The sequence below is a fragment of the Marmota marmota genome, unplaced genomic scaffold (genome assembly GCF_001458135.2).
Source record: "Marmota marmota marmota unplaced genomic scaffold, marMar, whole genome shotgun sequence".
In the NCBI taxonomy this organism is placed as follows: Eukaryota; Metazoa; Chordata; class Mammalia; order Rodentia; family Sciuridae; genus Marmota; species Marmota marmota.
In genome coordinates, this window is record NW_025999899.1 from 163,154 (window position 1) to 188,749 (window position 25,596).

At 45.3% G+C, this 25,596-nt stretch overlaps 2 protein-coding genes across 4 annotated transcripts in view; one reads left to right on the forward strand and one right to left on the reverse strand.

The window, feature by feature from the left end:
- The window catches only part of Pelp1 (proline, glutamate and leucine rich protein 1), a 26,509-nt gene extending 15,942 nt beyond the window's left edge, over window positions 1-10,567 (reverse strand). Inside the window, exons 1-3 of the mRNA XM_015505979.2 lie at window positions 10,111-10,567; window positions 1,176-1,240; window positions 350-455 (exon numbers count right to left, since the gene is read on the reverse strand). Of these exons, the coding sequence (XP_015361465.1) occupies window positions 350-455; window positions 1,176-1,240; window positions 10,111-10,359 (420 nt within the window). The 5' untranslated portion in view covers window positions 10,360-10,567. The remainder of the gene's footprint in view (window positions 1-349; window positions 456-1,175; window positions 1,241-10,110) is intronic.
- Window positions 10,568-13,664: 3,097 nt separating this feature from the next.
- On the forward strand, window positions 13,665-22,057 carry Arrb2 (arrestin beta 2). 3 transcript variants are annotated; one of them, XM_015505975.2, is made up of 15 exons: window positions 13,665-13,913; window positions 16,597-16,627; window positions 17,268-17,328; window positions 17,439-17,483; window positions 17,690-17,886; window positions 18,203-18,262; window positions 18,661-18,728; window positions 18,860-18,995; window positions 19,188-19,272; window positions 19,557-19,629; window positions 19,902-20,039; window positions 20,810-20,893; window positions 20,983-21,062; window positions 21,162-21,216; window positions 21,505-22,057. In XM_015505975.2, the coding sequence occupies exons 1-15, from the start codon at window positions 13,891-13,893 to the stop codon at window positions 21,596-21,598; spliced, it is 1,230 nt and encodes a 409-aa protein (XP_015361461.1). In that variant the 5' UTR covers window positions 13,665-13,890; the 3' UTR covers window positions 21,599-22,057. The 3 variants fall into 3 exon arrangements, with proteins under 3 accessions (XP_015361461.1, XP_048654282.1, XP_048654283.1); XM_048798325.1 differs by lacking the exon at window positions 13,665-13,913 and adding an exon at window positions 14,022-15,360; XM_048798326.1 differs by lacking the exons at window positions 13,665-13,913; window positions 16,597-16,627; window positions 18,661-18,728 and having other exon boundaries at window positions 16,649-17,328.
- The last annotated feature ends 3,539 nt before the right edge of the window (window positions 22,058-25,596 follow it).

Consider the following 25,596-nt stretch of genomic DNA (forward strand, 5'->3'; position numbering starts at 1 on the left):
GGGGGGGGGGGGGGACGACAAAGGAGTAGACCAAAACAAACCCAGAAAAAGGAATATTAGCGATGACATTCATTACAAAAGCTAACTAAGGAGTGAAGCTGTCAAAGGTTACAGTGTGTGATAGATCAGATGAATTAAAATAAGCCAGCAGATAAAAATATCAAAAAAAAAAGTTTGAAAGGATGTTTCTATTTCAAGTTTAATCTCCCTATTTTCAGGAAATTGCTTCTCTAATCATTCTGTCCTCAGAACTAAATGTCCCAGGCACACACACACACACAAAAAATACCAGACCCAGGAGAAGGATCAGGTGGGAAAAGGAGAGGGCAGTAGGCAGCTGAATCCTTACCTGCAACACCTGCTGAATGCTACGAAGCCAGGACACACAGTGCTGCTGGAACATCTCTGTAGGGCTCTCCCCCACCAGCAGGGACAGCAGACACAGGCCCTCGAACCTTACAAGCAAGAAGGGTGTGACACAGTGGGTGGGGGCTATTGACTGCACTTTTATTCTCATGGGCTCTAATAAAAGACTTCAACCCCAGATCCATTGTGCTTTCCACCTCCTGAAATGCTTGGAGGACCTAAGGTAAGGTGGGGCCAGCAAGGAAAGAAAGGAGGCCCAGGTAAAGAATAGAAACTTGGAAACTGGAAAGGGTAGATTCAACTCAAGGAGAGCTCACAATCAGAAAGAAACTTCCCACCCTTCTGGAAATGGAGAAATCTTTTGAATCCACAGAGTGGTGATAATAGATGGACAGGTGTATATACAGTTCACTCCCTAAGGGAACATACCCCTGAAGAGGAGGAGGGGGAAGCCAGGTGTGGTGGTCCACACACCTATAATCCCCGCAACTTGGGAGGCTGAGGCAGGAGGATCTCAAAGTCAAGATCAGCTTTAGCAATTTAGTAAAGCCCTGAGCAATTTAGCAAGACCCTGTCTCAAAACAAAAAATCAAAAAGGCCAAAGAGCCAGGCATGGTGGCACATGGCCTATAATCTCAACAGCTCAGGAGGCTGAGGCAGGAAGCTTAATTCAAAGCTAGCCTCTGCAATTTAGTGATACCCTAAGCTGTCTCAAAATAAAAAAGGGCTGAGGATATGGCTCAGTGGTTTAGCACCCCTGGCTTCAATTCTTAATATCAAGGGGGAGAAAAAAGTGTTAAAAGACTTACCGAGTTTTGATGGAACCTAGACGCGCATTACTGAGACTCACCAATGCTCCAAGGGCTGAAAGATTCTAGAAAAAAGAAGTTAGGTAATAGGACATTAAACACAAGCAGAATTCTCCAAGCTTTCCCTGTCCCAGCACATCCAAAATCCTTTCTGAAGTTACAGTTCCTTTGAAGCCAAAAGATCATCCCTCTAGAGGCCTTTCACCTGTGTCCTCTTCTCCTGTGGGTAACACTCATATCAGCCTCTGAGCTCTTCCTCAACTTCTAATTTGCCTGATCCCTTCCACCATACCACACCCAACAAATCAGAGCTATCCAAGAAGAGCCAAACTCATCCCTCCATTAGTCTTCAACAATGGGTCAGGTTCACCTCGGATCCCTGGAAAGCACTCAGCATAGAGATATCCAGAAACCATAGCTGAAGGGACACTGAACTCATTCCCCATCCTTCTGCCTTCATACCCAAGCAAATCCTCTCCCGTTCCTGATTTCCATACAGCTGTAAAGAGGACATCACAGATTACTCAGCCAGAGTCTTCCCTCCAAGGCTCCCCATCCTCTCATACTGTGGAAGCCCATGAAAGAGGTTTCCTCATTGGCCCTCCCACAGACAACTTCTCTACTGGCAGAAGGACCAGACCCCCCCCCCTCATGGCACCTGTATCTTCCTAATGGTATACAACACTCATTGTTTCTGTTTTTCTTCATACTGGGTATTAAACCCAGAGGTACATTACCACTGAGCTGCATCCCCAGCCCTTTTAATTTTTTTTTTGAGACAAGGTCTCCCTAAATTGCTGAAGCTGGCTTTGAATTTACAATCCTCCTGCCTCAGCCTTTCGAGTTGCTGGGAATTACAGGAATGTGCCACCATGCCCAGCATCACTCATTCTCTGAACACACATCATGCATCTTTCTGAACACACATCATGTACTGGGTCAGGTGAAGGAACATATAGCTCAATAAATGTTTATTCAAATGTGACATTGTCTTAGATGCTGGATAGTTTACTTTCTAGGTAGAGACAGAAAATAAAGAACTGATGAAATAAAAACAGGTTGAGCATTCCTAACTCAAATATCTAAAATCCAAAACATTTTGAGTGCTGGCATGACACAAGTGGAAAATTCCACACCTGACCTTATGTGATGGGGCCAGTTAAAACAGGTATACAGTAGCTTATGCAGTGCCCCCAAGGGGAAAAAAAGAGGACCCTCTCAGCCCCCTTCAGCTGTAATTCTCTTTCCCACAGCTCAAATTTCCCCCACATAAGCCTACCCAAAAAAGGTTGTAAAATGGAGGCATGAAGGCCAGACCAGCCAATGACAGGTTCCTCACAATGCTCCACATGGATTACATGCAATACTCAGTGTTTTATTTTGCTGCTTATTCTCTGCTCTCTAATGTAAAGATATTGTTGAAAATTTTAAAAAAGCAGATACCTCTATAGGTAACCATAATAAGAAAAAAGCATGTGTATTTACTTACAGCACACATAGGTGTTCATGATAACAGTGATGATGAAGATGATGTTAATATTGGGGAAAATGTACCTACAGATGACATGGTGAAAATGTGTGAAGGATTTACTTAAGGACTAAAGCAATATGCATTCATAACTGAATAAGAAATCATGTCCATTTGTAAAATCAAAGAGAGACTTCTAAAACAAAAAATGTTAATGGGGCAGATGACTAGAGGAAACATTTCAAAAAGTCATCCAAAAAAATGCATTCTCATTCCTTCAGGACCCACTTCCTAGTCTTGCAGCTGTTTCACATGTTTGTGCTCACTTAAAAAAAAAAAAACACTAAAACAGTACACAGTAACCTTTCAATGAAAACACATGTAGGTGCCATTATTTGCAGATACTGGTATTCAATAACTGATGCAGGGCTTTTCTTGCTTTCTTTTTTCCTGTGGGTACCAGGGACTGAACTCCAGGGCACTCAACCACTGAGCCACATTCCCAACCCTTTATTGTATTTTATTTAGAGACAGGGTTTCATTGAGTTGCTCAGTGCCTCACTGTTGCTGAGGCTGGCTCTGAACTTGTGATACTCCTGCCTCAGCTTCCTGAGCTGCTGGGATTACAGGCATGTGACGCCACACCTGACTCAATGCAGGGATTTTGATGATATTTTTGTGCTGCTTCCTTATCACTTACTGTATTAATGGTGTGTCATATCATATTTTTCACTGCAAAGTACTTAAGTATTAATAAGTATAAGAAATGATTGCTTAGCATATAAATTCATTGCCACAAATGATGGTGATACCAAGCAACCACAGATTGTCCACATGGATGACTAAGAGCGTCAGCTTCACTTCTTTACAGTTCAATGTACCCAAACTTTGTTTTATGCACAAAATTAACTAAAATATTACATAAGCTGGCTGCAGTGGCACACACTTGTAATGCCAGCACAAAGTGGGAGGCTGAGGCAGGAAGAACCAGGTTTAAGACCAGCCTCAGCAATTTAGCAAGACCCTGTCTCAAAATAAAAAGAACTGGGGATGTAGCTTAGTGGTAAAGCACCCCAGGTTCAATCTCCAGTACCAAAAATAATAACAATAAAATGTTCCAGTACATATATGTCAGATGGTGCTAAATGTTTAAAGAAAGAATAAAGCAGAGTAAAGAAGGAAAGCAGTGCTCTGAGTAGGAAGGGAGATAGTACTTAAGTAGTAAAATGGGCACAAAAGTCCTCTCTTGAAAGTCTGTGTAGGCAGAGATCTAAAGACAAATGAGAACAAGACACACCCTCATATGCTACTGATAAAAATGCAAGATGGTCATTTTGGAAAAAACAATCTGGCAGTTCCTCAAAACAATATGCATAAGCCAGGTGCTGGGTAATCCTAGATATTTCGGAGGCTGAGATAGGAGGATCGCGAAGCCAAGGTTAGCCTCAACAACTTAATGAGATCTTGTCTCAAAAGAAAAAATAAAAAGGCTGGAAATGTGGCTCAGTGGTACAGTGATAGAGTATCCCTGGGTTCAATCCCCAGAACAACAACAACAACAAAAATGGGGTTATATGCAGAGTGAATACATGACCCAGAAATTCCACTCCTAGGTTGTTTTATGCACAAAATTAACTAAAATATTACATAAAATGAAAACATGTGCTCACAATAACTTGTATATAGTTCAAAACAGTATTATTCTAACAATGAAAAAGTAGAAATAATTCAAATATCCATCAATTTCACAAGGCCCTGTCTAAAAAGTAAAAAGGGCTGGGATGTAGCTCAGTAGGAGAGTGTCCCTGGGTTCAATCCCCAGTACCAGTGACCACACACACACAAAAAAAAAAAATTATAGAAGTAGACTAATGGTCACCTATGGCTGGAAGCAGTCAGAGAGGGGTTGATGGGAAATAGGGACTATCAATGGGTACAACGTTCCTATATAGAGTGATGAAAACGTTCAAAACACAGTGATGGTTGCACAACTCTGCAAATACAAAAAAAAACAAACAAACATTGTATTGGGGCTGGGGATACAGCTCAGTTGGAAGAGGGCCTGCACAAGGCCCTGAGTTCAATTCCCAGCACAAACACACACACACACACACACACGCACAAAAAAAAAACAAAAACTATTGTACCCTTTAAATGAGTAAACTATACAGTATATGAATCACATTTCAATAAAAACTTTTTTTTAAAGGAGAGAATTAAGCAGAAAAGTGACATTATCTGACTTATGGTTAAAATAAGTAAATAAACAAAGACAGACATACCAGATTATACTGGTGAATACTATAACCTATTAGCTACTCCAGAAGTTAAAGCAGGAAGATCACAAATACAAGGCCAACCTGCAAAACGTGGTGAGACACTGTCTCAAAATAAAAAAATAAATAAAAATGGCCGGGATGTAGCTTAGTGGTAGAGCTCTTGCGTAGCATGTATGAGGCCCTGGTTTGATCCCAGTATTATCTCTTTGTAACCTGGTAAGAGTGTGGATAAAAAGCTGTTAAAATCCAATTAAATTCTGAAGGTAAAGCTAATGGAATTTGATATGAATATGCATACTGGATATGGATGGGAGATACTGAGAGAAGTCAAAGATAACCTCAAAGTTTATCACTTGATAATTAGACAGAGGTGCCATTTACTAAGGGGAATGATTCAGGAGAAGTAGGTCTTGGAGGTAAGAATCAGGAATTTAGTTTCAGGTATGTTAAATCTGTGGTATTTATTTAGCATCAAAATGGAAACGCCAAACAGGCACTGGGTAGACAAGTCTGGAGTTACAAGAATTCCTGGTTAAGATGTGAATTTGGGAGTTTTTGGTCATGACATTGGATCAGTTCACCAATGAAATAAATATAGCAGAAATAAATAAACGGAATAAATAAAGCAAAGAAGCAGTGTGAAGATTGGGTTCCTGGGAACTTTAACCTTTATAGAGGTCAAAGAAATAAGGAAGAACTAGTCTTTACTGGAAAAGACTGGAAAGGAGTAAACAGTGTGGTAGGAGGAGATTTGAGAGAGTGCTATCCCAGAAGCCAAATAAAGAAAGTCTTTTAAGAAGGAAGGATTCAGACACACGGTGGCACACACCTATAATCCCAGCAGCTGGGGAGGATGAGAGAGGTAAGAGGATCCCAAGTTCAAAGCCAGCATCAGCAATTTAGCGAGACCCTGTCTCAAAATAAAAAATAAAAAAGGGCTAGGGATGTGGCTCAGTGGCTAAGTATACCCAGGTTCAATCCCTGGTACTCCCCCCAAAACAAAGGAAGGAACAATCAACTATACTGAATGATATAGATGGGTCAAGTAACATAAGGACTCAAATTTGACCCATGAACTTACTCTCTTAATGGTCACTAGGATTACCTTCAAGAGTTACCAGATCACCCAAAAAAAGTGTTTTGGCAAAGTGGCTGAACAAATTAGCCCAATGAAATAATCATCATAGTAATAATCTATTCTGGGAAGGAACTTTAATGGATGGCAAAACAGATGAAAGGTTAAGACACAGGACATTTAAATCATCTCCCAAGATATCTATTAATTACAAATAGAAAAATCATAAGTTTATAGTTGAGAAACCTAGAAAATACATCTTAACCCAGAGATGAAAATTAATATATCAACATGGAAAAAAATAGACAATATATGCCTCCTGATGTGGATGCTCCAAGAATGACACACCATAACTTCTGCAGAACTCCTGCTGAAAATGCACAATCTCAATCTAAGGAAAACCCAGAAAAACCAAATGGAAGGGCATCTTACAAAACAACTATCCTGTACTGTTTTGTTTTTCTTTTTAGTACTAGAGACTAAACCCAAGGGCACTTTACCACATTGAAATACATCTCTAATCCTTTTGATTTTGAGATAGGGTCTCACCAAGTTGTCCAGTTTGGCCTCAAACTTGCAATCCTCCTACCTCAGACTCCTGAATTCCTGGAATTAAGGACAGAAGCCACCACCATCAAGTTGATTTTGACCTTTTTAAAGAGTATTGGGCCAGGTGTGGTGGTGCACACCTGTAATCCCAGCTACTTAGGAGGCTGAGGCAAGATGATTGCAAATTTGAAGCCAAACTGGGCAACTTAGTAAGACTATAAATTTTTAAAAAATTTAATGAAAGGGCTGAAGTAAAGATTCAGTGGTAAAAGAACCCTGGGTTCAATTACAGTACTGCAAATAAATAAATTAAATGAATTAAATGTTGACTTGTGGGTAAAGGATATGTAGGATTTCTTTTAATCTTTCTACTTTTCTGTGAACTTTAATGTTTAAAAAAAAGAAGAATGGAAGCAATCAAGTATAGAGAATTATTTTGAGGAGTTTTGCCATAAAATAAAATATAAAAATGGGACAGGAACTGGAGGGTAATTTTTTTTAAAGCAGCTTTGAGTTATATACTGATGAAAATAATCCACCAGCGAATAGGGGAAGTTGATGATGGTGGAGTAGAGATCTGCTGAAACAAGGTTCTGTGTAAGTGGTAAGGGAAAGTGTCTAGTACACATGCAGAGGAACCAGCCTTATGTAAGAGTATGGACAGCTCATCACTAGTAACGGGGGGAAGGCAAAGCATTTGTCACAGGTAAGCTGGTAAATATGGTGGTGGGAGTCTATGGAAATTCCCATCCATCCATTTCTCCTTTCTCCATGATGTCACCAAGTAAGAGTGAAAATGTAGAAAATTAGTAGGGAAAAAACAAAAAATATTAGGAGAGGTTTGAAGAAGGTACAAAACAGTTGTCTAGGAAAGTGGGACTGTAACAGGTTTGCTGGGCAACACTAAAAGTCCACTTCTGAGGACAATGGCCATGAATTTAAAGTGGAATCATAAAGCAAGGACTCACGGTTTTCTCTAGTTATACTGAGCTGTGAAGATGCAGGAACAAAATAAGTTAGAATTGGATTTAACACTTACCAAGTAAATGCAAGTCAAGAAGAGCAAAGGAATTGATCACAATGGATCACCGAATTTAAACTGGGAATGAAGGGAAGAGAAAACTTAGAAAATGATAAGTAGATAAATTTTCTTCTTTCAAATAGTGGTAAATGCTAGGAAAGAAATAGGATAAAATGAAAGAGATAACTGAAATAAAAGGGGCTACTTTACAACAGTGGTCAGGAAAGATTCCTCTGAAATGGTGACATTTGAGATCTAAGTTTAAAAAAGCTCACTTTGCCAGGAATTTCCCAGCAAAGAGTTAAAAAAAAATTAATAAGCAATGGCCTCTGTGTATCCTAGAAATTAGATAAGCCTCGGTGGCTGGAACACAATTAAGACAAGCAGAGTGTCCTATGAGATGAGTTCAAGAGGTAAACATGCCATGTACAGCCTCATGCAATGGTAAGTTACTGCAGAGTTTCAAGCAGAAGAATGCTCTAATCTTACTGATATTTAGCTACTGGCTAGAACAGAACACTACTAAGCCCTAGGGATACAAGGCAGAAAAGAAAAACCACTGTCCTTCAAAGAGCATATAGTTACAGGAGAAATATCTGGGATTTGCTTGGGAGGGGGCAGAGCTGAGAAGGAATGAAACAAAACTGCTAAAATGTTCATTGTTAAATTTGGGTGATAGAGACAGCTCAGGGTGGAATGATTAGAAACATTATCTGTGTATGTCTGAATATTTCCATAAGATTTTTCTTTCAGTTATAAACAAAAATAAAACAAATCTAAGCCTAGCTGTGCTCCTGCAGAGAAGAGAGGTTGAATATACTATATAAATGAAAGAAACAATGTAATAAACATTTCTTAATCATAGGTGGTTAGGAACAAGCAAAGAACTGAAAAGATTTGAGGCAAGAGCCAAGGCAGCTCACGGAGGGATTTCAAGAGAAGAATAAAGGCCCTGAAATGAAATTTAAAAAAAAAGAAAGAAAGAAAGCCCAGGTACTGAAGGATTTTTAAAGGCAGCAAACAGAAACAGAAGTTACTTTAGAAAGCTCATTCATTGCTGGGCATGGTGATCCATACTATAATTCCACCTACTCAGGATGGCAGGTTTGAGGCCAGTCTGGCAACTTACTGAGACCAGCCTCAAAATAAAATTTAAGCTGGGTACAGAGGCACACGCCTGTAATCCCAGCAGCTCAGGAGGCTGAGGCAGGAGGATGGAGAGTTCAAAGCCAGCCTCAGCAAAGTGAGGTGCTAAGCAACTCAGTGAGATCCTGTCTCTAAATAAAATACAAAACAAGGCTGAGGATGTGGCCCAGTGGTTAAGTGTCCCTAAGTTCAATCCCCGGTACCCAAAAAGAAATGGCTTGGGATATAACTCAGTGCTTGCCTACTAATGTGTTAGGTCCTGGATTCAACTCCCAGTACACCAAAAAAGAAAAAACAAGCAAGAAAGTTCACTCCAACTACTGTTCAGGTAGTAAGAAGACAAGGAGAAGATTTTGCTATAATCCGAACTAGAAATTGTGCACTGTCCTGGAGTAGTACCATTTTGAAACTGTTAAATTTGTGGTACCATGGGAAAGTCAAGTCGGTGATTAAGCTTAAATGGGTTGATCAAACAATGTATCTCTCTTCTCAAGTTCCAGGCCCTTTTACTTACCTTCATTTCTGTTCTTAACTAAACTAGAAATTCTTAGGGAAAAGACCCATGTCTAATTTATCTACCTAGAGATAGGAACAATATGTTACATATAACCCATACCCAATAAATATTTGCTGAATGAAAATCTATGGGGAAGCAGCAGGATTTGATAGAGTGCTCATGGTAAGGTGTGTGAGGAAGAAAGTATTCAATATGACACTTGACTCTCTACTCACGCTTTCCCTCCACCTCTGAGTCTCTGGACAATAACCTTTTCAGTTCTTTCCTACCCCAGGGCCTTCCCACATGAGTTTTCCTCTAAAAACCCTCTCCCATTTTCTTTCCTTACCCAACCCCTACTCATCCATAAGGTCTCATTTTACATTCCAGTTCCCTTGGAAAATCTCGACAATTCTCCGGATTAGGTTAGAGGTTCCCTGCTAGGATTCAATTTTCATCGCGTTTCACTGCGCATTGCTCATCGCCATCATGTCTGTAAATGGAGAGCCTAGTACAGCCTTCGGCTTTCAGTAAGACCACGTAAATATTTATCCGTTGAATATGTCCGTTAACTCTGTGGAAACAATCCCCAAAACAGGTATCTCCATAAGAAAACGGGACTGGAGATCATTCAATTATTCAGTGACAAGGCCTGGAAGTGACTCCATTCCGGAGTGCCTACCAAATAGCCTAGCAACAGAAAAATGAGGCCTAATTTTTCCCCTAGAGAAACGGCGGATAAAGGGGAAAGACGTGAACCTAGTCTGAAATGATGGCTGGATTCGCTTTCTGCCGTTCTCCCCTCAACCTCCCTACTGCAGCTTCGGTGCAGCGTAATCCTGGCCCTCGGGTGCCTTGCCAACCTTCCCACAGAGCCCCGAGCACGCGAGCTCAGACTTACCTGGGCCCCGCCCACCGTCCCATGCAACCGCAATAGGCACATGAGCCCGGGCAAATGTGGAACAGAACAGACTGGGGGATGCACAGGAGCAACGGTAGACCCCGTTCGCGGCTGCAGCAAACCGGAAACGCTCTCCAGCAGCAGCAGACGAAGACGTGGGCCCGAGTTCATCGCCGAGAGACCCCCGGCTCCCCCGGGAACCCCAGCCGGGGAGCCCGCTGAGGGCCCACTAAGAACGGCTGCCGCCATCTTCCCCGGGCTCTACTGGTGGCGTGGCGCGATGACGCCAACACACCGCGACAGACGCGTCTTGAGAAGGGGGCTTACGGAGGGGGTTGTGATCCTGCGCACTGGCTGAATGGAGGTGGACTCCCGGGCTCAGGCTGAGTGGGAGCATGCGCGGGGTGGAGGGGCCCCGGGGCTGAGGCAGCGGGAGTGTAGCATCTCCGGTGTTCCGGGATGGCCTATAAGGCCCGCCCGGGGCGGGACGGAGGCTGGCTTGTGGTCCTTAGTAAACACGTGGTCCGGACAAAAGGCGCTGAAATCCGAAAATTTTCCTTTAAACAGTTTTAGACACCTTCGTTCTGGGATTTGGTATTACCTATTTAAGAAACCGCTTGTCTGAAATCACATTTTTAACCACACTTTCAAGTCCGGAAATGATATAATATACGTGCCTTTGAAAAACAAATTAAAACTATACGGAGGGCATCAACTATAAAGAAAACCTTCTCTTTTCCAAAGGCATTCCCCCAGTAACGTGTGTATTTTCCTAATATTAATCCATGCACAAACACATTAATGAATAGTTTATCTTACAACAAGAGGGTGTGCACTTGGCTTTTTAATTCATATATCGTGAGCGTCTTTAAGCTGCTACGATCTAATAGTTCCTATTGATGAATTTTTGCACCAATTTTTCACCAATACATTATAAATGAACACCCCAATACCTCATTCTGTATTGAGTGATGGTTAGATTCAAATACAAGAGTCATCCTTTTTTCTGCTAGACCTCTATCCAATTCTTCAAATCCTGATATTCTGCTTCTGAAATACATTAACTCAAGAGGGCTAATTTTTTTCATTTCTCCATCTCCGGTGTCACTCTGGTCTAACTCACCATTCTCCCTCACCTGGCTTCTTATAAGCTCTTACAAAGGTTTATTCATTGTTTTCTGCCTCCCTTTTGCTTCCTAGTCCCTCCACACAATAACCAGAGGATTTTGATTTTTGGGGGTTTTAGTGGTTCTTTGTGTGTGTGGGGGTGGGGGGGGGATGTTGTATTTGCTACTAGGGATTGAACCCAGGGAGCTTAACCACTGAGCCACATCCCCAGTCCTTTTTATTTTTTTTAATTTTGAGACAGAGTCTCACTAAGTTGCTTAGCACCTTGCTAAGTTGCTGAGGCTGACTTTGAACTCTAGATCCTCCTGCCTCAGCCTCTGGAACTGATGGGATTATAGGTGTGCACCACTGCAGCAGGCGCCCATGTATATAAGCTTTTGTCACTTCCACCTTAAAGCCCTTCTGTGGCTTTCAATCAAGATGCTGAAGATGTAGCTTAGTTGGTAGGTCCTTGGATCTCCAGCACTGCACAAAACAAAAAACAAAAGTAATGACAATGAAATACTGTCTCTCAGGAGATATCTTGAGCCCAGGAGTTTTTGTTTTGCTGTTGTTATTGTTTTGTTTGTTGGCAGTACTGGGATTGAACTCAGGGCACTTTTCCACTGAGCTACATCCCTTTTTCATTATTTTTCATTTTTGAGAGAGTCTCATTAAGTTGCCCAGGCTGGCCTTGAATTTATGATCCTCCCGCCTCAGCCTCACCAATAGCTGGGATTGCAGGCATGCACCACCATGCCTGGTGAGCTCAAGAGTCTGAGACCAGCTTTGGCAACATAGAGAGACTCTGTCTCAAAAAAAAAAAAAAAAAAAGAAAGAAAGAAAAAAAGAAAAAGAAAAAATGCCAGGAGCGATGTTGCTCACCTGAACTCTCAGCTATTCAGGAGGCACTGAGACAGGGGATCCCAAGTTTGAGGCCAGACTAAGTGACTTAGTGAGACCCTCTTAAAATAAAAATAAAAAGGGCTGGTGTGTAGTTCAGTGGTAAACTACCTCTGGGTTCATGCCCCAGTACAAAAAAAGAAAAAAATAAAAGGCCAATCTGGGTGTTGAAAAAATCTAATTAGTGAAATAGAATAACTTTTCATAGAATAACTTTTGGTGTTTACTAGACATTTATATTTCTTCTTCATTACCTTTCATGTCCTTAACCTATTTTCGTTCTGTAGAAATTCTTTGTAGATATGGGAAATTATTGCAAGGCATTTCTACCAATTTGTCCTTTTATTTTTTTAGTTCATTTGAGGAGATTATGGGAAAAGAGATAAAAGGAGAAATACTTTATCTCCATAAGTCATCCTTTATTCTCCCTCAAGTCCAATCTCACTCAAGAAATGACTCCAGTATGGCCCTCTTCTCTCTTCCACTCTACCAACCATCATTTTCTTTTGACTAGTTTATGTACTGCAGTCTTGTCCAACTCCTTCCACCCTCCAGATTGCCCAGAATTATCTTCCAAAAAGAGAAATCTCTTCATGTCACTCCTCTTGCTAAAATAATAATAGTAACAATAATAATAATTAATAAATAAAGTGTTTCCAGGGAAAGACCTCAGTCCACTTTCTCCACCTACTATACCAAACAACGTGTTCCACTCTTTCCCCTTTCTCTTTCCTGCCATCTAACCCTGTGAACACTTCAGAAGAGGATGTGACTTGACTTTTTCCCTCTTTGGAATGCCCTTTCTCCACATCTGCCCATCTTTCAAATTTCCTTCCTATGGACAGTCTTCACTCTCTCCACCCCCATGCTGGCCAAGCGCTTTTAGTTGTTTTGTCTTCTGAGTCATACCTCTATTATAGCATTCATAGGATCATAAAACCTGTTTGTGTGTGTCCTCAAGTATACAAGGAAAACAGGGGCCAGGGTACCCCATAGAAACTAGCATAAAATAGGGATGGATGTATCGATGGATGAATGAGTGGGTGGAATGTTAGCTGGGATGGGTTGGTAGAGGAGGTGGAAAGTCGGAGAAATTTTAAAAAGGAACCGTGTATGTCGAAGACTTACACCAGGGGGAGCTGAGACACCACAATAAAACGGGAAGGCGGGCCAAAGGCTTTAAGCTCTGGGGTAAGAGGCACTCACTAAAGCAAGCATCACGCAACTAAGAACCGCTCACCCACGTGTGCATTACCCAGTCCTCCTTCGCAGACTGTGTTTGAGCTCATCCCACCTCCCCTGCCACCCGCGTCGCCTCCACAGCCACTGAGAAAGCAAACAAAGGGGAGGGCACCCCTGCAGGGCTCCGGCTGCCAAGAGCCAATCAGTGGGCTCTAGTATCAGGGAAGGCTGGTGCCTTCGTTTAAAGGGGCCCAATCGGTTTCTAAGGGATTGAGGGGGGGCGGAGAGATGGGCGGGAAGAGCGGGAGTAAAAACAGCGCGCGCAAGAAGGCTCCCCCAGGGAGGCCGAGGGCTGAGGCGTGGGGCGGGACCCAGGGGCGGCCCTGTCTGAGAGGGCAGGCAGCGCTGCGGCGCGCGCGATCTGGCTGACGCATCTGGCCCTAGTTCCCCAGGACCTGAGGGGAGGGGGAAGAGGAGAAAGAGCCGTGGGCGCGCGTGCGCAGTGGCGCGGGGAGGAGCTGGGACCTGGCAGCGGGCGAGAAGGCTGCGAGCAAGCCGCGAACCCGGCGGGCGGCGGGCGCGCGCACCATGGGGGAGAAACCCGGGACCAGGTAAGGGAGGTGGGGCCACGCGGCGGGGCACGGCCGGTGGAGGCTCGCCGTAAGTGCCGGTATGGTCCCCAGACAAGGACAACGGGGAAAAAATCTCGGGCCCGACCCCTGGGTCCCTAGGGGGCAGCCATCCGGGGCCGCACGCCTAGGTCCTCGAGGATAATGGGGTGGGGGGGGGGCGGTGTGCGACTCATGTCTGGGCCCCCGTAGAAAGCGAGGCCTGTCGTCGTGCGACCAATGGATTCTCCTGTGCAGGCTGCGATGCAGGGGCGGAGGAAGAAGGAGCAGGTGGCCGGCCCCAAGAGGTTGTGTACTAGGAGACTGATGCTGGGAGGGGATCCTCCCTAGACTCAGGCTTAACCAATGGAACGCCTCCTGTCTGATACCCCACAGGCAGTCGGGCTGCCCCCACCTGTCCCAAAGGCCCGGTGGCTCTGCTTCCAAACTTCTGCCTTTCCCCATGTTGCTAGGAGCAACAGCTTCATATTGAGGGAGCAGAGTGCTTAGAGACCCTCTATGAGATTAGGCCGAATCCCTCTTCTGGGGATGGGGGAATATCAGCCCTGGGCACAGCATCCACTCCCCGGATGTTTTCTGTGCAATTGAGGCTCCTTCCTTCCACTGACACCCCGAGTTCTCGTTTTTTTTTTTTTTTTTTAGGTCTCTAGCAAAATCCACTTCCTGTTGTGACCAACACCCCAAGGGGGGCAGAGGGTGCATGCCTTAGTCCCAGGGGAGTAGGAGCAAAAGAAAAAAAGGTTGGGGTTGTATGCCTCAAAGCAGAGGGGATCAGGAATGGGAGCTTGGTCACTAGTTCTGCAAAACATCATATAAATCCCACCACTCCTCTCACCCATATAGTATGAGAATTCAGGTTTCTGAGCATCAAGAGGACCAGTGTCCGATAGAGATAATCAGAGGGAAGACTGACATCCTGGGTTAGGGGTTAAATACCCCACAGAAAGGGGAAGTCACAGACTTGAGGGAGGCCCCCTGATTTCCGTTGTGTGGTTCATGGAGGGGGACGGGTGGACCAAAGTGGACTGCTGACTTGGCATGATTCCCTCCACCCTCATCAAATTCTGGGCCATAGGAAATGGAGAGAATAGCAGGAAGTGCAAAGGGGCATCTGCTTCAGCTACCCTCCCCCTGACTCCAGACGCCTCCCTGGTCATTCCCATACTCTGCTTCCTTGACCAGCTTTACTATGTGCATGATCTGCTCCCTAGCATGGCAAGAGGTGGCTGGGATAAGATCCAAAAGGCAAGTGTCCTGTAGTTGCTCCAGAACTATTGAGCCAGAGCCACATTCCAGTTGGCCAACTGACTGTGGCTGTTGCAGCCCTTTGCCAGGGCTCCTAGTGGGAGGAAACACTGGGACAAAGAGGAAAACCAGAAGCTGAGGGCAGGGAGAGTCTGGATGATGCCATAGCAAGTTGGAAAATAAGGTAGGGTCCTTATTCTAGCTGCCACTGTGTCCATGTTTACACTCCTTTATGATTGGGGATATCTGGGACGCTCCATACCCTTTGCCATATGACCTTTGGACAGCTTGGCTTCAGGAAAAAGGGACAAGGAAGTTGTAACAGAAACTTGTGGTGGTAGAATTTCAATTTCTATTATCTGGGGACCCTTCCTAGGGATTGCTGCTGATGACAAATTATTGATGCTAGTTACAAAGCATAGTGAAACAGTTTGGTGATTAAAAGCAGGGACTTGGAGCCAAGTTGCCTCAGTTTGTGGAGGCTCACCATTTACATTCTGTGACCTTAGACAAAATTCTTGATCTCTCCGTACCCCAATTTCTTCACCTGTAAAATAAAAATATTAGGACTTTCATCATTGGATTAAGAGCATTAAATAACACATTTGGAACAGTGCTAGGCATGGAGTATTCACCCAGTAAATGTTAGCTAGCATCATGAATTTCATCATATGGCTGTTACTAAACTAGGGATGCCTAAATGAACAAGGCTTTGGAACTCGCAGTGTAAGGAGACAGAAAGATGGTACACAGCTAAATTCCCTTGTGTGCTGTCACTTGTCATGCAAGTAAAATATGAACAAGGTGTGATAGGATTCACAAAAAAGGAGTGGGCTGGGGTCTAAGCTGGGTCTGCATCCTAAAAGAGGTGTTATGTGAGCTAAGCTTTGAAAGATGAATAGACTTTTTAAGCTGCTGAGATCAGAGATGGGGACAGTTGGTGGTTAATAGAAAATAGCTCCTGTGGTAGAAACCATTTGAGGGACAAAGTCCAGAGCCATTGCTCTTCCATGTACCCCAACTATCATTGGAGCTAGAGGGCAAATGGAAAAATGGTTAGTTCTGACTCAGGACACTGCTGCAGCTTGCCCATTCAGGTCCCCTCTGGGGCAGGTACTCTGGGAAGAGTCTGGATGGTTCCTGGGGCAACCAGTGGCCATCACTGTGGATGGAAGGGGACTAGTGAGGGTTGACCAAGGACTAGAGAAGGAGCATTTGCCCTGGTAACGAGCTTCAGGGGGCTGCCATGTGAGAAATGTAAGGGACTTATCATAAAGTGGGAGGGGTAGAGCTGGGCAAAGTCTCCAGCCAGGGTTAAGGGTGAGCTCTGCTTCTCAGGCTGGGGAGGGATAAAGTCCTGGCATGGGGGTCCCTGCTGAGTCTGAGGGAGGCAGTGGGGTTTCCCTTTCTGTTTTGTTAGGGTCTTCAAGAAGTCGAGCCCTAACTGCAAGGTGAGTCACCCAAAGTACTTATCCTTTGACCCTCCCTGGGCCCTACCAAAGCCCAGCCTGCCCCTAGACAACCCCCAACACTAGCTCCCCACTTCCTGTGACAGCTAAGAGCTGACTTCCTTTGCCTCTTGAAGCCCCTTGCTTCAGAGGCTGCTCAGCCTAAGCCAGCCACAGGGCTGGGTGGGGACAGGCCCAAGGCCTTATAGCAACACTAAAGAAAAAGAGCCAGAAGCAAGCCCAGTTCCTGTAACCCTTTAGGAGCCAACTCATTGAGCCTGGGGCTGGGAAAAGTTAACAACCCCCCAGGCTATGGCCTGTTTATCCCAGAGCACCTTGAGAGGTGAGCCTTCTGTGCCAAATCACTAGCACTGTTCTCTGACCCGCTGATTGGGCTATCCTCTCCCAAACACATACACCTGACTGGTGAACAGAAATGAGAAGAGAGATAAAAGAGCAGCTAAAAAGCCTAAGAAGTTTGGTTCGATAGTTTGGGAAACCCACCACCCTCACCTTCCTAAACTACTGGGAGAAACTCCTTGATAGCCCAGCCTGGGCCTGGGGCAGGGCAGCCACTTTTGAGGGCTTTGATGCCTTGTCACCATCCTCCCCAATCCTCCCTGTGACTCCTTGACATCCTCAGCTCACCGTGTACTTGGGCAAGCGGGACTTTGTAGATCACTTGGACAAAGTGGACCCTGTAGGTAAGTTTGTCCAGAAGGGGACAGCTTACTCCCCCAAAGGGGAGGAGATTCCTAAGCCCGGGAATGGGGAAGAAGTCCCTTCAAGAAATAAACCTGTGTCCTTTTCCTAGACGGTGTGGTGCTTGTGGATCCTGACTACTTGAAAGACCGCAAAGGTACCAGCCCCAAATCCAAGGGGCCTGAGGGGAGGTGGGGAGGAGAGAATGAGATGGACTGGCATTGGAAGGTGCCACAGAGAGATAGAGGGCTGAGGCAGAAGGAATTCTTATGCTACCAAAAAAGAAGCTATGGCTGCTTAGGTACTGGGAGGCGTTGGGGAAAGGGGTTCTCCTGACCACCCCACCTTGCCCTCCCTTACCAGTGTTTGTGACCCTCACCTGCGCCTTCCGCTATGGCCGCGAAGACCTGGATGTGCTGGGCTTGTCCTTCCGCAAAGACCTGTTCATCGCCACCTACCAGGCCTTCCCCCCAATGCCCAACCCTCCCCGGCCCCCCACCCGCCTGCAGGACCGGCTGCTGAGGAAGCTGGGCCAGCATGCCCACCCCTTTTTTTTCACAGTGAGAATGCCCTCAACTCTGCTGGGCAAGGGGTCTGGGATCATGGTGGGGCAAAAGGGGTGAGGCATCTATTTTAAGCAGATCTAGAAGAAACAAGTGAGGCAGGTGCCCTAGATTCACCGCCCTTTAAGGAAGCAACTTCTATGGTTTAACCATTCCCCACTTCCTGGAGCCCCAGGAAACCTTAGTATAGGCCTCCTCCCTGGGGCCTCTTTCTTATCCCCAGGTGCCCTTTGTCCAGCCTCTTAAATTGAGATTGGGGTGAAGACATGAGGCTTTCTGGAGGCACTGAAGTTTCCCCTTTCCTCTGCTACAGATACCCCAGAATCTACCCTGCTCGGTCACACTGCAGCCAGGACCAGAGGACACAGGGAAGGTATGGAAGGAATGGCTCTGAGGACACGTGGGCAAAACAAAGTTGAGCAAGACCCAGAGCATAACTGAGCAGAAAGTGAAACTGCAGGGGTGGATAGGGAGATGTCCCCCACACCATAGACGTGTGTGTGTGAGAGTGTGTGTGTGTGTGTTCACTGCACATGTGACACTGCCTCCTGCTCTTGACCTGCATGCACATGGGTACAGGGGTTGCCCGTATACTACCATAAATGAGCCTCTGCAGGCTTGGAGGCAGCGGGGGAGATAATCCCTGCACTCCTCATGGCAATGGGGCAAGAGTCCCTGCCCAAGACAAGAAACACGGAGGACGGAAGGGGAGTGGTGGAGATGAGCACAGGAGTCTTGGGTAAGATGTGGCCTTTCCTCCCCCCTCCCAAGGCCTGCGGGGTAGACTTTGAGATTCGCGCCTTCTGTGCCAAATCACTAGAAGAGAAAAGCCACAAAAGGTGAGGGAAGCAACCTCCTCTGTGGTTTAACTATTCCTTCCCCACTTCCTGTAGCCCCAGGCCCTGTGGGAGGTGGGAGGGAGATTTGGGAGTCTAGAGATTGATCCCTTTTCCTCCCCCCCCAACCCAAGGAACTCTGTGCGACTGGTGATCCGAAAGGTACAGTTTGCCCCAGAGAAACCAGGCCCACAGCCTTCAGCTGAAACCACACGCCACTTCCTCATGTCTGATCGGTCCCTGCACCTTGAGGCTTCTTTGGACAAGGAGGTGGGATGCTAGAGAGTGATGCAAGTGCCAAGGCAAAACTGACCCTGGGGGCAGGGATGAAGCCACAAGCAGTTGCCTCTGCTGGGTGTGGAGTTGCTATGGGCTAGGGCTCAGGGGAGGGGGCACACCGAGAATGGGACCAGTGAAAAACAGGTGCAATTCATGTAACGCCCGCCCCCCCCCCTTCAAAAGCTATACTACCACGGGGAGCCCCTCAGTGTCAATGTCCACGTCACCAACAACTCCACCAAGACCGTCAAGAAGATCAGAGTCTCTGGTAGGAGACAGGGTTGGAAGGGTATCTTGGGGGAGGGAGTCCCTGCATAAGTGACTTCTGTTAAGATTTCAGTCCAGGTCATATCCCAGTGTGGGAGACCTGCCAGGGCACAATGAATTTAGAGAATGTTATCTAGACCTCGGTATTTGCTGCAGGGAGGGCCCTGTGTTAGGGATAGTAGGTAGGGGTGTGCTGGGGTTTGGGGCCCACCCCACATGGTCTGGAATGGTGGCGCAGTGGTACGTCTAAGCTCCATCCAGAGCTGTTCCACCCCCACCCCACAGTGAGACAATATGCCGACATCTGCCTCTTCAGCACTGCCCAGTACAAGTGCCCCGTGGCTCAACTTGAACAAGAGTAAGTATCACAACAGGCCTGCGGGTCCCAATCTTAGAGAGGAGTAGGCCCAGGGGAATATGAGGTGAAGGGCAGAATTTATTTCCTGAACCATCTCACTCCTAAGGTTGTTCTCTACACAGTAAGGTGGCTCTGAGCTGTTCATTTTCTTGAACAGACTGAGGCAAAACCTACCCTATGTAACGTGTGCCTAAAGGGACAAAAAGAGGTAGGCTGCCCCATCACCCAGCCTAGCCTCTCCAAGATTCTTGTCCCTTTGTTTCTACCCCAAGTGACCAGGTATCTCCCAGTTCCACGTTCTGTAAGGTGTACACCATAACCCCACTGCTCAGTGACAACCGAGAGAAGCGTGGTCTTGCCCTGGATGGGAAGCTCAAGCATGAGGACACCAACCTGGCTTCCAGCACCATGTGAGGCGGGGCTGAGTGCCTATGGGGCAAGAGACAGGGCTGGTTGTGTGTCAGGCTCTGTCCTAGGTACCAGGAAGGTATCAGTGAACAGGAGACCAAAAACAATTTTTTTTTTCCCCTAGGAGAGAACAGATGATCAGATAAAGGGTAAAATATACATGGCATGTTAAGGGACAAGAGTTAAGGAGAAAAAGCAAGCACAGACTGGAAATCTAGAGAGGGGCAGGTCTGCATTGATTTTAAATAGGGTAGCCAGAGGTGCATTTTAAGGAAGGAGGTGTTGTGAATATGCAGACCAAGTGTGCTCCAGGCAGAGAGAGCTATAAGCCCTAAGACTCAGAGATGGGACAGGCCCAGTGTATCTAAGGAATTGTTAAGTGCCCTGTGCCCTTGGGCAGGAGCAGCCCCATTGGTCCAGAGCTTCACAAAGGGCTGGATCAAACCCCAACTGGGCACACAGTGCACACTGCACACAGGAGGCCTGGAGGCCAGCATAGTGAGAAAGAACCAAAAGGAGAGGAGTAGGTTGAGGCGAACAGAATCTGTAAGGTTCTCGGGTTAGAAAGACTGAGCTTTTGTTGCCAGGGATGAGGGCCCAGGAGGGTTCTGAGCAGGGGAATGCCGCGATGTCCTTTGCCAGTGCTGCTGGAGTCCCGGGGTATAGTGTGAGTTTGTAGTCCAGCTCAGAATCCTGATGGAAGCCACAGGGTTGTGTGAGGTGACAAGGCAATGAATGGGCCACCTGATCCAATATCTCCCCACAATTACAGAGTGAAGGAGGGTGCCAACAAGGAGGTGCTGGGAATCCTGGTGTCCTACAGGGTCAAGGTGAAGCTGGTAGTATCTCGAGGCGGGTGAGTATGGCAGAACCTGGTAGGGGTCACAGTGGTTCTCTCTGGTTCCACATCATTGTTGTCCTCTTCATACATCCTCTTTCTCCCAGGGATGTCTCTGTGGAGCTGCCTTTTGTTCTTATGCACCCCAAGCCCCATGACCACATCACCCTGCCCAGACCTCAGTCAGGTGAGCACTCTGCCCACCCTGCACCCCCAGCAAGGCCAGTGGAGAAACCTTGATCCTTCCAGCACCTGCCCACCCACCCACTCTCTCTTCTCCCCTCAGCTGCTCCCGAAACAGATGTCCCTGTGGATACTAACCTCATTGAATTTGATACCAAGTAAGAAACCTAGAGCTATACCTTTACTTTGACCTTCTTTGCAGATTCCCATAATATCCAAATCTACCCTTATACCTCCTGGGGTTATTTGTTTTCCTTGGGGGGTAAGAGGGTGGTTGAATATTGGATGACTCAGCCTTGTAAGACTCCATATTTCTGTCCTTTTCCATCCCTTCTGGTTCCATTGTTGTTTAAACACCTCTGCCCCTGGGAGGGGGTAGGGAGCAGAGGGGGAAACAAAGAAGGGTCACAAGCCTTCACCTCATCCCTCTCCTTTCTACCACCAAGCTATGCCACAGATGACGACATTGTGTTTGAGGACTTTGCCCGACTTCGGCTGAAGGGGATGAAGGACGACGATTATGATGACCAATTCTGCTAGGAAGGGGGGCTGGAAGAAGGGAGTGGATGGTGCTGGGAGAGGTAGGGACAAGACCAAGATCTCCGCTATGGAGGCGGGGGGTGTCCCTGCTTCGTTTCCTTCCCCTCCATCCAGCAGTTTCCTCAACCAACCCCTTTTCTCACTCCCCCTTTACCCCAGATACGCACTGGACCCATCACTTGTTTAAAGTGGGCATTAATCTTTTGACTACAGCTCTGCTTCCCCAGTTGCCCAGTGGGTGGCAAGCTGTGTTCATACATGAATTTTTTGGAGGGGGACAATGAAAACAAGGAGTGAGAGTAGGGAAAGGGGAAGAACTCCCATATTCAACTTCACACCAACACACCTGCCCCCTCCAGTCACTCTCTGCCTCCCATTCCTCCAAGATAAGACCCTGCAGAGGCAAAGCTGTTTCTTTGTTTCTGAGCATAAACAAGAAAATAAACCTTTTAATAGGCATGAGTGTGTGTGTGTTTTCCCTGTAGTGTTCAGTGCATAGTGTGCGTATCCACAATTCCTTTCTGTACCCTCAGGGCACCTGACACCAGGCTATCAATAAATGTTTATTGAATGATTGTGTGTTCCTGTGTTCCAAAGTAAACACTGAAACTTGATTTGGTCACTCCACACTCAAGTTTAATAAGGCCACAAAGTAAACTGTCATTTACGGGGGAAATAATAATTAACTTCCCCACAGACTAGATGCTCCCTCCCAGGAGCTGAGCAGGGTGGGCTCTTCCCTGTTATGCCTGATGACATAGGACAGCATTGTGACCTGTTGTGACCCAGCTGGTTTCATTCCCACTTCTCCTTATGGTTACTCAAGTAGTCCGCTCCTGGGGCTCAGTGGGACCACATCTGCACACTTCACCAGACAGAAGCCACATGAGTGACGTCTTTCTAACACAGAAGCTGAAGCTTTGATCAGCCAAGAAAGTCATGCAGCTGTGGGCCTAAAGATACATCCTAGTGCTGTTCCTGTGATGCCTGGAATATGCATTAGAGATTCCCTGAGGCTTGGCCTAAGCTCCAGGCTAGGCTGAGGAAATAAGCAACACTCCAGAACATTTCTCACCTCCATCACCCACTGCCACACCTGTAATTGACCTTTATCTCCTATAGCTCCTTCATTCATTCCATAAACTCTTTAGTTTTGGCGGGGGAGTACTGGAGATTGAACCCAGGGGTGCCCTTGAGGGTCTCACTAAATTGTTTAGGGCCTTGCTAAATTGCTCAGGCTGGCTTTGAACCCATGATCTTCCTGCCTCAGCCTCCTGAACTATTGGGATTACAGGCGTGTGCCATCACGCCCAGCTCATAAACTCATCTTGATTTAATTTGTATGTGCCAGGCATGATATAGGGACATAGCAGTAGCCAAAACAAATATTAAGTCATTCCCCATCTATTACAGTATCTGTGCCCCAAGGATAAGTACAGGAACTGTGAAACACATGACAGGGAGTCTGATATAGCTGGGGTTTGGGGATGATTTCCCTGGAGGAAGTGACTTTTAAGCAAAGGTAAGGAGACCACACAGAGATGGCAACCCCAAGTGAAGACTGAAAGAAACAGAGTGCCTTTTGGGGACTTAAAGAGACCCTGGACTGGAACAACCAGTCAAAGGCAATGGGTATAACAGGTTCACTTGATGCTTTAACTATATCCCTTGTGGCTTTGAAACAAGTGGTTTTTTTTTCGTTTCTTTTTCCTCAGTTTTCCCTAAACTCCTCCCTGATCTTCTTTTCTCTGATATTCTTTTCCTTAAACTTTTCTTCCCTGATCTCTCTTCCCTAATCTCATTTTCTCTGAATTACTTCTATAAAACCCCCAGTTCCTGCAGATGGGCAGAATCTTTGGGACAGGAGTCCCTTGTGTTTCTCCTTTACTAGCAAAGCAATAAACCATCTTTTTCCTTTTTCTCAAAACCGTGTCCTCTGGGGCTGGGGATGAGGCTCAAGTGGTAGCGCGCTCGCCTGGCATGCGTGCGGCCTGGGTTTGATTCTCAGCACCACATACAAACAAAGATGTTGTGTCCGCCGAAAACTAAAAAATAGATATTAAAAAAAAAAAATTCTCTCTCACTCTCTCTTTAAAAAAAAAAAAAAAACTGTGTCCTCATTGGCAATGGGGACAAGGATGGAGCTTTCAGCAACATGGGGACAAGTCTATGGGCTCTTAGTCTATGTCAAAGTTTATACGTGTAGAGTTAAATCATTATTTATCCACAGGCTTTAAGTGCTGCCAAAATGTCAATGACCTTGCTTACCCCACCACAGGATCAAGCTTCCCTCTGACTGCCATGACCCTGCTCCTTGACCTCCAAGTCCATGGATCTCCAAAAGCTTCGAGTGAATAAGAACCCTTTGGAGGCACAATAACAATTCAGAATCTGGCTCTACCACCTTGGATTCAGAGCCAGGAGCCCCCAAGAAGAATCCATGAATCCAGATGTATAGTTAACACACTTTGAGAACATGAGGTTTTTTAAAGCTTTTTATGTTTTTAATGCTTTTTAGGAAGTAATACATGCAGTATGGTTTTTAAAAAGTCAAACATTATTTAACAGTAAACAATGAAAAGAAGGCTCCCTCCTGCCCATTTCCCATCCTTCCGTTTCTTTTTCCTAGAGACAACCACTATTGCTAGTCCTTGATTATCCTTCCAAAGATATACTTCATATTCAGTCACACATGTGGGTTTATGTATTCATTAGCTTATATAATACACAAAGACTAGCATATTATGAACTCTTCTATACCTTTTTACTTAATAGTGTATCTAAAATAGCATTCCTTCCACAATACATATAGATCCACCTCATTCTTTTAAAGAATGATTTCCTCATTGTTTAGATATCATTTATTTTTACCAGTTACCTATTAGTGGACATGCTGAATGACCACTATTTTGCCAACTCAAACAGTATTAAAATAACTGCCCTTGTTGATTTGTGGTTTTTGTTTTGCTTGTGGTACTGGGGATTGAACTCATGGCCTCAGTCATGGTAGGCAAGCACTTCCCACTGAGTTACATCCCCAGTCCTTTATTTTATTTTGAGACAAGGTCTCAAGTTTCTAAGTTCCCCAGGCTGGCCTCAAACTTATGATCATCCGGTCTCAGGTGTCTGAGTAGCAGGGATTACAGGTGTGCATCACTACAGCCAGCTTATAGATATGTTATTTTGCCTATACTAAGAGTGCCTATAGGACAAATTCTTAAAAGTAGAATTGCCAGGTCACAGAGGGTGAGCTTTTTTTTTATTACTGTCAATCTAGCAAGTAAAATATAATATTACTGGAGTTTTCACTTACATTTCTTTGATTATGAGTGAGGATGAACCCAACTTACTGCACTGATTTTTCTTCTTAATGACAAAAGCTCTTCATGAAGAAATCAGCTATTTGTAGTATACTTTGCAAATATTTTCCCCAGTTTTTTATATCTTTTGCATTTGTATCTAGTTTTTTATCTTAAAATGCAGAATTCAATGATAGTTAATACATTCACTATGTTGTGCATTCTTCACCATTATCTAATTCCAAACATTTTGCTTCTAGTTTTACTCATTCATTCATTCCAGAAATTGAACCCAGGGGTGCTTAACCACTGAGCCACATCCTCAGCCCTTTTTATTGTGTATTTTGAGGCAGGGTTTCACTAAATTGCTTAGGGCCTTGCTAAGCAGCTGAGGCTGGTTTTGAATCTTCCATTCTCTTGCCTCAGCCTTCCAAGTCACTGAGATTACAGATGTGTGCCACTGCTTCTAGTATTTTGTTGTTGTTTTTGGTGGTGCTGGGGATTGAACCCAGGGCTTTGCAAGGCAAGCACGCTACCAAATGAACTATATTCCCAGCCCTGCTTCTAGTATTTTTAATACACAAATTTTTAAGACAGTCAGCTATAATCACTTTTTAATGGCTTTTTAAATTTTTTTTCTTCTTTTTAGTTATGACAGTAGAATGTACTTACTTTGACAAATTTATTGGCTCTTTTAGT

Bases quoted from the DNA above. Each gene is read 5' to 3' on its own strand.
- Arrb2 (XM_015505975.2), top strand. From the start codon at position 13,891: ATGGGGGAGAAACCCGGGACCAG. The intron at 17,329-17,438 runs GTAAGTTTGTCC...TCCTTTTCCTAG, and splicing joins GGACAAAGTGGACCCTGTAG to ACGGTGTGGTGCTTGTGGAT. The intron at 20,040-20,809 runs GTGAGGCGGGGC...CCACAATTACAG, and splicing joins AACCTGGCTTCCAGCACCAT to AGTGAAGGAGGGTGCCAACA.